The sequence below is a fragment of the Seriola lalandi genome, unplaced genomic scaffold, assembly GCF_002814215.2.
Source record: "Seriola lalandi dorsalis isolate HSWRI2012SDOR001 ecotype SW California unplaced genomic scaffold, Sedor1 jcf7180002054767, whole genome shotgun sequence".
In the NCBI taxonomy this organism is placed as follows: Eukaryota; Metazoa; Chordata; class Actinopteri; order Carangiformes; family Carangidae; genus Seriola; species Seriola lalandi.
In genome coordinates this window covers 70711-85156 of record NW_019525320.1, presented here as the reverse complement: position 1 = coordinate 85156, position 14446 = coordinate 70711, and the positions used below count along the sequence as shown (strand labels likewise).

General features: G+C 39.1%; 1 protein-coding gene across 5 annotated transcripts in view; it reads left to right on the top strand.

Moving 5' to 3' along the window:
- The window catches only part of uckl1b (uridine-cytidine kinase 1-like 1b), a 15944-nt gene extending 10350 nt beyond the window's left edge, over positions 1-5594 (top strand). For 3 of the 5 annotated variants that reach the window (XM_023425071.2, XM_023425073.2, XM_023425075.2), the window contains exons 8-15: positions 1214-1233; positions 1975-2073; positions 2202-2295; positions 2811-2873; positions 2976-3098; positions 3466-3573; positions 3659-3815; positions 3992-5594. In XM_023425071.2, the coding sequence (XP_023280839.1) occupies positions 1214-1233; positions 1975-2073; positions 2202-2295; positions 2811-2873; positions 2976-3098; positions 3466-3573; positions 3659-3815; positions 3992-4071 (744 nt within the window). In that variant the 3' untranslated portion in view covers positions 4072-5594. Of the gene's footprint in view, positions 1-34; positions 52-1213; positions 1234-1974; positions 2074-2201; positions 2296-2810; positions 2874-2975; positions 3099-3465; positions 3574-3658; positions 3816-3991 lie in introns of all 5 variants that reach the window. The other 2 variants (XM_023425072.2, XM_023425074.2) reach the window with 1 other exon arrangement.
- The last annotated feature ends 8852 nt before the right edge of the window (positions 5595-14446 follow it).

The window sequence follows — 14446 nt, the reverse complement described above, 5'->3', positions numbered from 1 at the left end:
ATCCCCCCACCCCAAATCCTTCAATGGCTCACAGCGCGAGCTCAGCGTCAGGTAGAGTGGCCTTTATCCTGTCTATCATTCTCTTCCTCGCCATCTGCCCAGTTCCCCAACAACTCCAGCTTTTTACATGGAGGGAGAGAAAAAGAGGCCAGCAAAACCAACTTCTACCTTTCACTGACCTGCTGGCTGCCATGGCACATCGGCAGGCGGCACTCTTGTTCTGTATCTGTAAACCAAACATGGCTCATTAAGGATCAGTGATGAGACTGTGCCAAAATATTGTAAAGATTTAGTCCACATCAGCATGGAATACATATAGAAACTGCATGAAACCTGCAGTCAACATTTTGGAACTTAGATCAAAAGTTTGGAAGTGATGTGGTGCAGCCAGCATTTAATGTAAAGACGTTGGTTTTCCCTCTCTCTACCTTTTTAGAGAAATGACACCTCACACTCTTCCTGCCTTCTGTGTCTAAAAATATACCACTGAGTCAAGTCACTGACCCCTCCTTTCAGCAGCAACAAGAATAAGAGAGAGAGTGACAATACCAGAAAGTGAGAGAGAGAGGAAACTCTTGCTACAGCTATTGTTGACTATCACATACCTCAGCCACAGAGAAAGTTTCCAATACCCTACTACAAAGCGCTGAGTTTTTCCATTGAATGTCGGCCACAGTATCTGAGACAGAGAGAGAGCGGAAGTGAGCTTGGTGTCTGTCTTTAGACACAGGATGTGCTGGGGCCTGTGAGCTGAAATACCAACCTTTTCTGTTCTACATGGTGAAAGAGTGACAGCGGCACAGTAGCTGGTGCACCTCCCACGCGTACACACAATGGATGCACATGTATAGATATACAAATCTGATCTAAAACTTGATTTTGCTCTCTTTAACCATAGTATTCGTAAAGCACTTTTAAAGCACGAAGCCTGTTACATCCTCTCTTCTCAGTATCATGACAAATATAGTGATAACCAGTAAATACTATTTTATTTAAAATGGATGTTTACCTCAGTGGTAAGCGTATTTCAGAGACATTTTTAAAAGTCTCAGCTGTCACACTTTTCACTGTGAGAGATAATCCTTCATCCCTTCATCCACCTGATGTTGTGTCTCCTCTCATTTTTCCTCCTCTTATCTGTTGTTTCTCATCTCTCTGTGTCTCCTCTTTTGTGACTGTTGTTGTGTTTCGTCAAAAAAAATTCTCCCCATAGAGGAAACTTCGCTGGGATATGTGAGCAGATTTGCTATGACTTCTCTTTTCTTTGCATCTGGCTAACATGTATCGCAGTGACATTGTGGAGATCGTAGTGTCAAAAAGACTGTATCACTGAGTATTTGTAACAGTGTGTTCATCTAAGACCCAGGGTAGACCTAGGCTAACTAGATATTCAAATATGTGTGGAAGACTGGGGTGTTATTACATGTAGTAGAGACCTGTCATGGAAAATAACAGTCATGCATATTTATTTACGCCATGCAGTGAAATTTTCCTTTATTTCAAATCTGTATATATTAAGTTAATTTTAAAAATAGCTCATTTTTAATACTTAATGTTCTTTTCCATTATCATGGTCTCTGTGTTGTTGTAATTTTCCACTGAAATACTCAACACTGGCACTGTGTGCTTTGCAGTTTTGTGTGTCTGTCTTTTCCAGTGGTTACACACTACTATTATCAACTTTGCTCTAACTACTTCCTGAAAAATGATTTGTGCATGTATTTACTCACGCGCTGATTGTGTGTGTGTGTGTGTGTGTGTGTGTGTGTGTGTGTGTGTGTGTGTGTGTGTGTGTGTGTGTGTTTTCTGCTTGTTTGTGCTTGTTTGTAAATTTGCACATTCGGTACACGCGCATGCAGAGTGTTAATTGCACTTGTATTCATGTTTATTGTTTATGTTTCTGTCCATCTTCCCTCTTCCTGCTCCTCTCACCCTACGCCACCCCCACTCTACTATTTGTTGCCGTGGTTACAGGGCAGCTCTTGCATCTGCACACCAGGCCCAACCCCTACCCCAGACCCTCAGCGTTTTGGACAGCACACCCCAGGTCAAGGGTATGCACACCATCATCAGGTAAAAGCTAAGAAATCTGTTTTGTTACATTAACAAGAACATCTGTTTTCATTTAAAAAATGTGTAGAGTACAGCTGCTGACACAAGTGTAAATCTTCTGTGTTTCTTTTTCTAATCACCATATTTAGAAATAAGGAAACCAGCCGCGATGAGTTCATCTTCTACTCAAAGAGGTTGATGCGTCTGTTGATTGAGCGAGCGCTCTCCTTCCTCCCCTCACAGGTGCCAAACACTAAGATACACTGTTAATTAATTCATAGCACTACATGAAGGTTCTGTAATCCTTTGTATTCAGGACATTGACTCTGAATGATAAGATACCTCGGTGTAGATGGAGACATGTAAAAGAAAGAAAGTGTGAGACAACTGATGGATAGACAGATACTGACAAGATACATCAAAGAGTGAGATACAGAACAATATATAGCCTTGGGATGAAGAAAATATTGAAAGATAAAGATCGATGGAAAAAGAGTCAGTGCTTGTATTTTCTGAAGAGAGAATCAGATAGACATGTACATACTGGCCTGTGGCCAGGAAACTTGTCAAGTTACCACAACGGAAAGTTTTCATACCTTCACCATAAGTCACAGGTGACTGAAAGTCTGCACCCACGTGACCAACAGAGTGCAATTCACTGTAGATGGTCACAAAGTATTTCCCTGACTTCTAGAGTACAGTGCAGTGCTGTGACCAGCACTGTGTTCACACTGTTATGATGTTTAATATTATCTCAGGTCCACGTAGTCCAGACCCCCCAAGGAGAGGATTATGAAGGCAGGACTTTCCATGGGAAGAGGGTGAGTGAACTCCATTTTTTTTTTTTAAAGAGTTTGTCTCCACCTAAACTGATGCAATTAACCTCCATTAATTTTTTTTTTCTTTTCTTTGTTTTTCTTTAGATCACAGGCGTGTCCATCCTGCGAGCCGGGGAGACCATGGAGCCGGCTCTTAGGGCCGTCTGCAAAGACGTCCGCATTGGCAAGATCCTCATCCAGACCAACCAGGACACAGGAGAACCGGAGGTACAAAATTGACATGTCTCTTATGAATGAGAGAATTTAAAAACTGTAGCACATTCTGATGTTGAACTGTTTAGAACATTTTGCCATTATGTGACATATACTTGAAATATGCCAAATATGGCAACTTTCAAAAAAAAATATGTGCTTATTCACATATTACACATTCTTTAATAATGTCTCACATTGAGTTTCTTGTTGTGTGGCCTGGTCCTGTAGTTTATTTTTGTTTGTCTTCATGTCCTTTACAGGAATTTGTCAGGTTAGGGGGTTTCTGTATCATGCCACCTACAATATAGCTACAGGATATAGGATATAATGGTCCTGTATTTCACATTTTAGTATTAACCCACATCCTGTCTCTAAACAGCTCCATTACCTGCGTCTACCGAAAGACATCAGCGAAGATCATGTGATTCTGATGGACTGTACTGTGTCCACGGGAGCTGCTGCCATGATGGCTGTACGAGTCCTGCTGGTGGGTGCGCCTGGCTGTTCACAAATCCATGTTGCCTGCAGTGAACTGCATTATACAATTTTTTACGGTCATGTTTCATATTCAGGACCATGACGTTCAGGAGGACAAGATCCTACTGGTGTCTTTGCTAATGGCTGAAATGGGAATCCATTCAGTGGCCTACGCATTTCCACAGGTCAAAATCATCACCACAGCTGTTGACAAGAAGGTCAATGATCTCTTCCACATCATACCTGGCATAGGTGAGTAATGCCGGGGAAAAAGAAGAGAGTATATAAGACTAATGGAATGTAAGAAATGCTTCTTGTTGCAATATATTCACAATATTTTTTTTCATGCGATGTGCTTGACGTTTACACAATGTCATTTCTGATTTGTACAGATTTAACTGATGTTATTACGTTTGTCGTCCTTGTAGGAAACTTTGGGGATCGGTACTTTGGAACAGATGCACCCCCTGACTGGAGCGATGAAGAGCTGGATGAGCCCAGTTACTGATGAAATTATTGGCAGTGCACTAACTATGCTTCTGTCAGGCTATAAAATTTATCCTTCAAGAGCCAAACAATGGTGCCCTGAAAAATAAACTGAACAGGGCAAACGTTGTTAATATACAGCCACCTTTGTGAAATTTTTAATTAAATTATTTAATCTTGTGTAAATAGTCTTGTGGAAAGTGATGTTGAAATATTTTTCTATGATCAGTAAGTTATGAAGGCCTAATGTTTTATTTTGGCTTTTAAATTGTGAGAATCTCTGTATCGAAATTTGCAGACATGTTGGTTTTGAAAAGATATATCTAGCCTTAAGCCGTGTGCTGCGTACGACACAACTGAATGTAAATTTGCACGTGCTGTACAAAAAAAAAAGAAAAATCAAGCTTGTAAGGTTATTTTTATCACATACCTTCTTCACAACTTTCAAAAATCAGAACATGAACTCATGGTTGCTCAACTTCCATTGCCATGAGCACTTTCTGAAGGACCATTCAATCGGAAAATGTGTAGGTGTATCTGTCTTTTTTTTCTTTTTCTTTTTTTTTTTTAGCTCTCTGGTTCAGCCTTTTCCTTCTCTCTGGATGCTGACCTAACCAGTAGAAAAGGATGTTGAAAATTGTTTTTCATTATACAGCTAAAAGTATGCACTTGTGGTGTGTATTTATGCAGTATGTCCTTCATTTACATATTTTATACTATGGATAGACTTGACCAGTGAAGAGGCAAGTAGTACATCTTTTTACTGCTATGAAACTGGGTCATCTGCATTTAACAAACACAGACTAAATGTTTATTTCAGTCCCACACGTCCTGATTTATGCCTCTTCTATCATGCCGTAGATGGGTTTGTTTCTTTTTTGTTTTAGGAAAAAAAGAGCCTGCTGAATGGTGGATACATATGAACTCAGAACAAGTGAAAAAGTGTCCTGTTAGTGCCTAATCTTTTTACACTGTCAGTATTGGAAACAAATGAGATCTGTTTGTTAAAGTGAGTGCCTGTTTATTATTGACTTGGTCTGAAGGATAATTTCAACAGTATGGTCGCATTCTACAATAGTCATCCACGTGCTCATCACAAATGATGCAATGAGACGTCAGAAGGAGAGCGCATAGAAAGTGCGCTTTGCATTTTGCTATCATCATGTAGTGACTCCCCTTTTGAGTACATGAATATGATGTTCTCTTCTACACATTTACAAGCAATTATCAGTGTACCATATTTATTCGGATTTACATTTCTTAAGAGTTGTAATTGCTCTTTTGCTTTCTAGAGAAAAAATGAAAATGTGCAACTTAATACATTATCAATAGTTACCGCTACTACTGTTAGTTCACCATAATCCTCCCTTTGAATCAACTGCTACTGTAAAGTATGTGCTAAATACAACCGTTAGCAAGTCACTGAAAATCCATTGACCGAGTTTGTAGCCTCAGTGTTTGACTGCGTGCTGTTTAACTCTTCTGCTGCATGTTTTTTGTTTTTAAAAAATATATATTTAATAAAAGTGCAATAGAGCTTTTAAATTTCTTCTAGTGCAATATTTCATTTATGTTAAATACACACTTTAGGATGCATACCGTGTCATCTGTGTTCAGCCAGCTCACCCAAGTTGAACAAAGGTCGTATTTCAGTCACAGTAACAACCCATTTAAGAATATACTTCAGTCTGGGTTATTAAAATGCACCTCAAAGAATATAAAGCACAATTCTCGCCATGTGTGAATAACATGGTGAGATGTACATGAGTTGCATATTTTTGCCTTTATCAAACACTTCATGACAGAATGACACATTACCTACACTTTGAAAATGAACAGGAAGGATATTGTGGTTGTCCTCTTCTCATGGAAAGTAACCTTGACATCTTCCATCACTTTCCATAATTATCGCTCTGACAGCTGTCAAGACATCAGCCACAGTAAAGTATGATTGACACACATTTGATGAGGCTGATGGACAATTACAAACCAGCAGCCGATTAGGCAGATATTGACCCACAAGAGGCATCTTTTTTTTTTTTTTTTCTGAAAGAGAAGCCGTGAGAAGGACAGTCAAAAGACATGCAAGAGCTAAGAATATCAGGAAGCTCAGCAGCAGCATTTTTATTCTTGTACTGCTCTAGTTTATCAGTGTAAAATGTGCAGCTGTCTTTGATTTGAAACGGTCTAATTTTTACTGCAAAAGTTAAAATGGCGGAGATTTGATTAAAATGTCGTAATGAGTTCATTTGATGTGTCAGATCGGTTTTAATTTGCAATAAGTTGAAAAGTTTGCCATGTCTTTATTTTTATCACAGCAATTGTAGTACTCCCTCCACAAACACACACACACACACACACACACACACACACACACACACACACAAATATAAGCTTATTGTCTTCCACTTCATGGTGACATTTGCCAAAATACACTTTTCTATAGTCAGTTCAGATCTATTTTATTTCTCATGATAAAATGCATGATAACTTCATAGCATAGTCTCTTGTATGGAGATGTCAGTGGAAAGTTTACCACCAGCACTGACAAACAGGAAGGTGGTGTGTCTGTGTGTGTCAGCAAGTGTGTGTGTGTGTGTGAGTTAGTTGCATCCCCATTGGTAGTACAGAGCATGATGAGGTCACAGCTTGGTAAAGACTGCAGGAGCGGCCGTTATAACTCAGCGACCTGTGTTTCTTTTTCATACTCATGTCACCAGCTTGCCTCCAGGTTGCTCTTCTCTCTTTCTGTTAGCCTTCTGTTGCTCTTGATTTTACATGATGAAGATGTCTTAAGATTTTTTATTTTATTTTTCTTTTTTTTTTACCCCCCCCCCCCCCCCCCCCCCGTCTGCCTTGGCGGGGTCTGAGGATTCAGAGGGTCTGCCTGCCATGTGGGTAAGGAGTATGCTGAGGAGACTTTGAAAGCTCTTAAAGAGGAGACTTCAAAAAACTTGTAACAATCTTCCTTTATTGTAATGATTGTTGAGGAGACATGCAAAGTCACTATGTTGTTATGGTTGTTATTTGTTTGGTTAATGTGCTATCTGGAAGTGAGTGTGTCTGGATTGTAAATGTGAAGGAGACCGGCGCAGCACAGTGGCTTAATGCAGATAGTTAAGGATGAATTATTCAGACGGTGAAGTATTTCTGAATCATGTGAAGAGGGTTGTTAAACTGGGTAAAGTATAGTCGTCTTTTCTATCCCTCCTTCTCCTTTCACTCTCTCTTTCTGTGTGCGTGTACGTGTGTATGTGTTCTCCTGCGCTCACCATTTGCATAGTTTATCATGAGAGTAAGAATCCTAAGAGACTAAGAGTCTTCATAAAGTCAGGCCAGGGTGATTTAGATGTTTTTAATGTGGGATGCAGTTTGTGCACGAAGCTTCATTGGCTGAATAATTGTTCCTCGAGTGGTTTCACTGCAGGTTAGCTCACAACACTGAGCCAGATGTGGTGTTAAACTTTTTGTACTGTGCTCTTAGTTCTCTGAAGAAAACTAATCCAGATATGTTGTTTAAATGCATTTAACTGTGGCTGCTGGAGTTTGCCATTATTTCTTTTATATATATATATATATATATATATATATAATGATATTTCACAGTGAACACAGTATGCGTATCCTCCTATAAACATTAAAATCTATTGAGATTATATTATCAGAATAGATCAAATCACTGGTGTTACTTAAATCAGTGGGAGTTATTTTATAAAGTGTAGTTTCTCAATTTCATCCTCACTGGATTCATGGCTGTTGCTCCTCGCGCCAAAATCCTCACGATGATGCTTGCGGAACCCAATCTAAATTATTTCAGGGATGCTGCATTGTTTTAATTTATACTTTTATTTATTAAATAACTTAACAACAAAGCAATAGTCCCTTACATTTAAATTAATCAGCCTTCGGATTATGGTGATCAGCACTGTTGGTGACCAATACAGTCTGACCATTTAATCACAAAGTATTTATTTGATTATTATTATGCAGAAAAGAAAAACACCCTACCAGCGTATTACCATGAATTTGCACATTTGCAGATGTGTAAACACATCTGCACTAAAATTAAGCTAAGATCGATATATTTTACATTCATTTTAAACTGTTTTTCATTTCATTTTTGTCAAACAGTGGCGCTCTGTCTGGTCAATGCACACTGAGGCTCATGGAACGGCCTGAGGAGGAGACCCAGTCCCACTTTAACTCTTGAGTAGTTCTTTCTAGGACTGTCCAACCTGAGAATGGTGATTTCAGGCTCAATCTCAGGTTCGTCAGCCCATGAAACGCTAACTCACCTCAGCAGCCTGTGAGGCGGAACACCAAAAAGCCCCCAAAAACTGCCCGGACTGTGGTAGTCTGTGGTAATAATATGTCTGATATTCAGACAGCAAGGTTTAAATTAGCTGCTGATCACACAGACAGCAAGTACATACAGTTTAGTTTTTCTGTATTTCATCAGTTGTGTAATTGATGGCTGAAATTGTCCTGATTTTATTGTGAAAATACACATTTCTGGTTCCTCTCTTCAATACTGAATTAAGTTTTTCTAAATAGCAATTTTCAAAATAAAGCACCTTTGAGCGGGTCTCTTCTCCTCACACGCAACTGTTGTTTTTAATGTTCAGATACAGAGCGCATCAGTGTCCTCTAACAGAGCTCTGCCTGGTTACCAGTAGAGGGAGCAATGTGAACACTAACCAGACACCACTGCTGCTTGTGGAAATTACTTTGATAATTTTGATTTTAATCTCAGCTAAATCGCCTGAATCGCCTCTCAGTAATTCTGTTTTCATGTCCTCAACAATGGCTACTTCCTTATTGGAAATTATATAAAATAGACTTATTGAAGGTTGCCTCACATGATGCTTCCACGCTGTTTAGCACACACCTGCCAGAGTTAAAATGTGATGTGTATTTTAAAACACTGAGACAAAGTATTACTGTTGTCAGTGATGTAAGACTGATGTTTGGTTTGAAGCTGTTCATCAGTTCTGATGTTCTTATTTGACGTTTGCAGGACTCATGAATACATGAATAGTTGCTGATTTCTGTTAATAATCACGTTGTTTTAGATTATAGAGAAGGTCGCACATGCCTAATAATCTAAACTGGGCAGGTTAAGAAGTTGTTTTCATATATTATATATCATATATATTAAATATTAGTGTAAAATATATGAGCATGTAAGCAAATATAATAAGCTACACAATTATTATAATTTTTTGTTGCTTTATTAGCAACCATTACAACAATAGTCAACTTTTTAAATAAATTAAAAATGAGGGTTTTGAATGCGCGCCTTTACTGCACATTTACTGCAGATTTGATTTGGTTTCAGGAAGCACGTTGTACTGTTCACTGGCTTCTAGATTTTTATGTGTGCAACAGGATTTCTGTTCTAGATTTTACAGTAAGTGCCCAAAATCCAAAAACGCTAAGAAATAAGAAATCAGAGTTTTGAATTTGATCAATTATTTTTGCCAGTTTGAAACATGTAACATATCAATCAGCCTTTATTGAATCATCTTGAATAAAACCGATCTTAAGGGAATAAAACCAGTGATACATGAAAATATAACTATAAAATATAATATAATAATATAAAATAAAATGATTACTAGTGTGTTTGGCGCACTCACAGGGAAATAATTGTTTAAAGTATACCTTATATATATTCTCTTTCTTAAGAGAAATTCCTCACAGATGCATCGTAGCATTCTCCGCAGCTCTAATCTTGTACACATGAAGCACTTGCAGTTTCTTTTTATTCTCCGAAAGGCTTTTCTAGAAGCTTTTCATTGATTCACCAGCTGTTACATCACATCTTTTTTGTTCCTTGTTCTGTGAACTGTTTAATAAATCATAAATTCCATGAAAATTATTTTTATAAAGAAATGGAGCTGCAGGCATTCAGCTGAGGGAAGGACATTTTTGAAAATTTGCTTTTAAAAAGTAATTTCTGGTGAATTCTGAACGTCGGTGTGTGTGCGTACCCCGTTGAAAGGAGAAAATGCAATATCTTTTTACATTCTGACCTCTCACTGAGATTAATATGTAATTCAATCTAAAAATCACAGGTATAATATGAAGTGCAAAAATGAAATAGGAGAACCTTGATAGATACAGCAGGTCTTTTCAAATGCATTTTATATTTAGTATGATAGTTTAGAGTTCTATTTTCCACTAACTATCTATCAGCATGTAAAATAAATGGAACTTCTCAATACACTCTGGCTTCTCTGACATTTTTGCTGTTTTCTGTCAAACAGAGCACTGGACATTTTTTCCTGCAAAGATTGGATTAGAAATGAGGCATCTCATGATTTTTAGAGAGGGTATAAACATTGATGTGGTCTTAAAAAGTCAATGGATGTAAGCTGTTGCAGAGTTGTACGACGTGTGCTTCTGGTTTCATTGTGCACTATAAATGTTCCTTTGGTGGTTATATTGGCCTATAATAGGTTTTTTTCCCCTTTAGCTTATAGGTCTTTACGTTAGCAACTTCCCTTCACAAAGTCTGTGTTTTACTCTGAAAAGGGAGTGAAGAGACAGCAGGTGCACCCTGTCACACCCCTGCCAATATATAAAGGACAATGGAATGTTGCATTCACTGTTATTGTTGTTTCCCTGCATGCCACTGAAAACTCACAATATCTTTAGTCTGATTTGCAGTGATTGTATCAGGATGACTTTGTTACAGTTAACATGAAAAGGATGTTGCCATGAAAACTGATTTTACTAATGCCCTTTCAGATGAAAATGGTCATGTAGAAAATGGACCAGAGGAGTGTGTGACCTCTTTGACCTTTCTTTCATTGGGGTTAAGGGTCAGATTGGGATCCAGCTCTCTGTGGAGAGATTAAACCAGGTCACCAAGGTAACATTATGTGCAACTGGGATGATCAGGGTCATATCGGTGAACTCTCACTCTGATATTTATTACACGCTGACTTTTCTCTTATGGCTTGAGAAGGGAACACGTTTGTTTTTTGCGATATGTTGCCATGTTCTACCTTGTTTATTTCAATTAATAATAAATGTTTTTAAAAAATATAATCAGAATCATAATCATCTTTTTGTTATTGTAATAAGTTGTGTGTTTGCGCGCTGATTGTGTGTGTGTGTGGGTGTGGGTGTGTGGGTGTGGGTGTGGGTGTGTGTGTGTGTGTGTGTGTTCATAGCTCTCCTAGCTTTAACCTTTGTTGCCCTCACAGCTTTTTGGTTGTTTCTTTCATTTGCGAGTCAGCCGACCAGGGTTGAAGGGTTTGAGCCACGTCGCCTGGGGTCAGTTGGCCGAGTATGAATGAGTTGAATGAACATGTGTGTGGACTGAAAAGCCAGATCATGGTGGCCAAATGTGAGCCGAGGTGGCTGGCTTACAGCATATAGTCTGAGGCTAAAGCGAGGAAGTTCAGGTCAGCTCATGTCACGCAAGAAAAGGAAAGGTTTTTGAGTTCATGTGAAGAATTAAATTTCATCATGTTCCTGTCAAATTGTTGCTGCTTTAAAAGTAAAACAAACTATCAAATAATTTCTTGCTTTAAGAGCCCTCCTTATAAAATTGTCATGTTTCGGAGAATTTCCTAATTTGAAGAAACGTGCCAGTGATTTTGCAAATTTTACTCCTCTCATATTAAAATTTTACATGTTTTTTTTTTTTCAACTGACTTTTTGATTTCCAGGCACTGTGGCTCCAACAGTATGAAAATCAATATCTAGAAATATTAAAATTGCTCGAGATAGTTCATTAATCACAGTCAATATTTAATCATCTTTAATTTTATGTTACTGTTATGTTACTGATGTATTGTGATGGACTATAAGATATGAGTCTAAGCAGCAAGAAATTTCACATTACTCATTCCATGTTTCCATATTTAGTTTTCTCATTTAGACTTTTTTAGCAGCCGGCTAACAACTCTACAATGCAGAAGCGATATGCAATAAAAAGCAATTAACTGCGAGGAGACTTTAAAAACTTTTACTTTAACAACAAATAACAGCAACAGATAGTTGATTAAGACACATTACCTGTTTCAAGCAATTCTCAAGGCTCTGACAGATGAGTTTCAAACTGTTAGTTTCATACTGTGTAAATGTGTGCATAGTGTAGGAGGACAGTCGATCTATAAACTCGTGATGTGATTTAGAAAACAACTGGCATTAATGTAAAGATCGTGGGATTCATAGCAACAGGGCTAAAACATGGCACATCATCAGCACCCTTGTTATAATAATATTTGTCTGTAAGATGAACATAAAAACACAGGATGGAAGAATACTGAGGGAAACAGCTGAGTGTTTTGCTACGACAGTATAATGATTAAATGAGGTGTTGTCGCAGCAGCCGGTGCAGCATTGATGAATGACAAGTAGGTACATGATGGTCAACTACTGTTTATGTGAACAAGTGACCATACACCATCGTGTGTGTGTGTGTGTGTGTGTGTGTGTGTGTGTGTGTGTGTGTGTGTGTGTGTGTGTGTGTGTGTTACAGGGTTAAAAGGTGTGGTGTGAGCTGAGGTCATTTAGTTCCAGCCCCGAGGAGAGTGCCGCCACGGCCTTGGAACAGTGTGGGGGTGGTTCACTTCCCCTTTCCCTGCCTCATGGCTTCCTGTGAGCGCTATAACCGTTAACCACACCCTCCTCCCCTGGCCTACACCCCCTCACGTCACCACCACCACCAACCACCACCACCACCACCACACACTCGAAAACACTCCGCTCTTACACCAACTCTCCCCTCTTTCTCCTTTATTCCCTGGCCAATGAACACACGCACACGCTCCAACAATAGTCCTCTTCCCTCACACTGTAGTAGTCACACCTCTCCCTTTCTCTGATCCTCTCTCTGCCCTGACACCATCTCTCTGTTGTTCTCTGCTGCTCTATGCCCCCCCCCCCGAGCTAATTATAAAGATAAGTCAACACAAGCGTATGTAGGCATGTTTGTGCTTGAGCCATTGTGTCTACACACAGGTAGGTTTACACTCGTGATAGGTTTCACGGCATTCCTCTTAATGCAAGTCCCTCATCATGTAATCAGCTGCGAGGTGGAGGTGGAGGTGGTGGGGGGGCAACAACAAAATCACTGACCACGTCTCACAGCGCCATATATCGCACCTACAATACCAGCCTTCCTACTTCACTCCCATCAGACATTGTGCTGCAGAAGAGGAGAATTGTGAACGAGATCTTCTGTGTCAGTGTGTATCTGAGTGGGCGTATATAAGCCTGTGGTCTGTGGAGGGACAGTAGAGATGTGTTGAAGAGCATGTGCGGGGAGGTATGTGTATACATTGTGAACGTGAGCATGAGCACATTGGTAGTGGTAGTGTTTTTTGGGAAGGGGGGGGGTGCTATTCCTCTAAAGGGAGTGCTGTTCCTGCAGGGGAGAGGAGGAGTGGGGTGGAGTGCATGGAGTGAGTGTATGTGGGGGAGTGAGTGTGGGGGCAGCTAGGCCATCTGGACTGCGAGAAGGCTGAAGAAAGGGAGAGTGTGGTGTGTGTGTGTGTGTGTGTGTGTGTGCGTGTGTGTGTGTGTGTGTGTATGTGTGTGTGTGTGTGTGAGTGAGAGAGAAAGAGACAGAGAGAGACAGCATGAAGGAGGGAGTAGGGATGAGAAGAGAGAAGGAAAGGAAAGAGGGAGGGAGAGCTGGAAATTGAGGGTGTGGGGGAGAGGATGGAGGTACGTGAAGAGCAACAGAGGGAGGAATGTTGCTTGCGGTCATTACACTACATTTTTCTACAGTAATACTCGACATCCTGCAATATGTATTGATTTTACTTGATAGAGACATGTTTCAAAGCCCCCACACCTCTTTATGAAAAATTATGCCAAAAAAATATTCTATACACATAATATTATCCTGCCAAAGCCATCCCACAACTTTAACTGTGCTTATTGTAGTAGCACTATATCTGTAAAATTTCACCAAAACTGAAACGATCTTAATTCATTATTTATAGGCATAGATAGGACAGTGTGTGTATGTATATATGTATATATATATATATATATATATATATATATATATATATACATATAGTGATATTCAAGTAAATAAACAAACTAATTGACTAGTGGCGCACCATCACATCATTTACCTCAAAGCAGTGATCATATACTACTATGTGTACGTTGATCCAGATGCATGCAGATTAAAAAACTACAAAAACAAAAAATATATTTACTGGTTTTCTTGTTCAGCCTTGGCACAGGTGTGCTTTGGTTTCATACAGACTATAGTCAAATTTACCCCAAACTTTCAAACACTATTAGTTTCTAAATTTGACCAAAGAAATATTATTATAATATTACATTATAATATCATAAAGAGTATGTTCTAGGCCTGCTCTGTATGAAAAGTGCCCTGAGATAACTTCTATTATGATTCA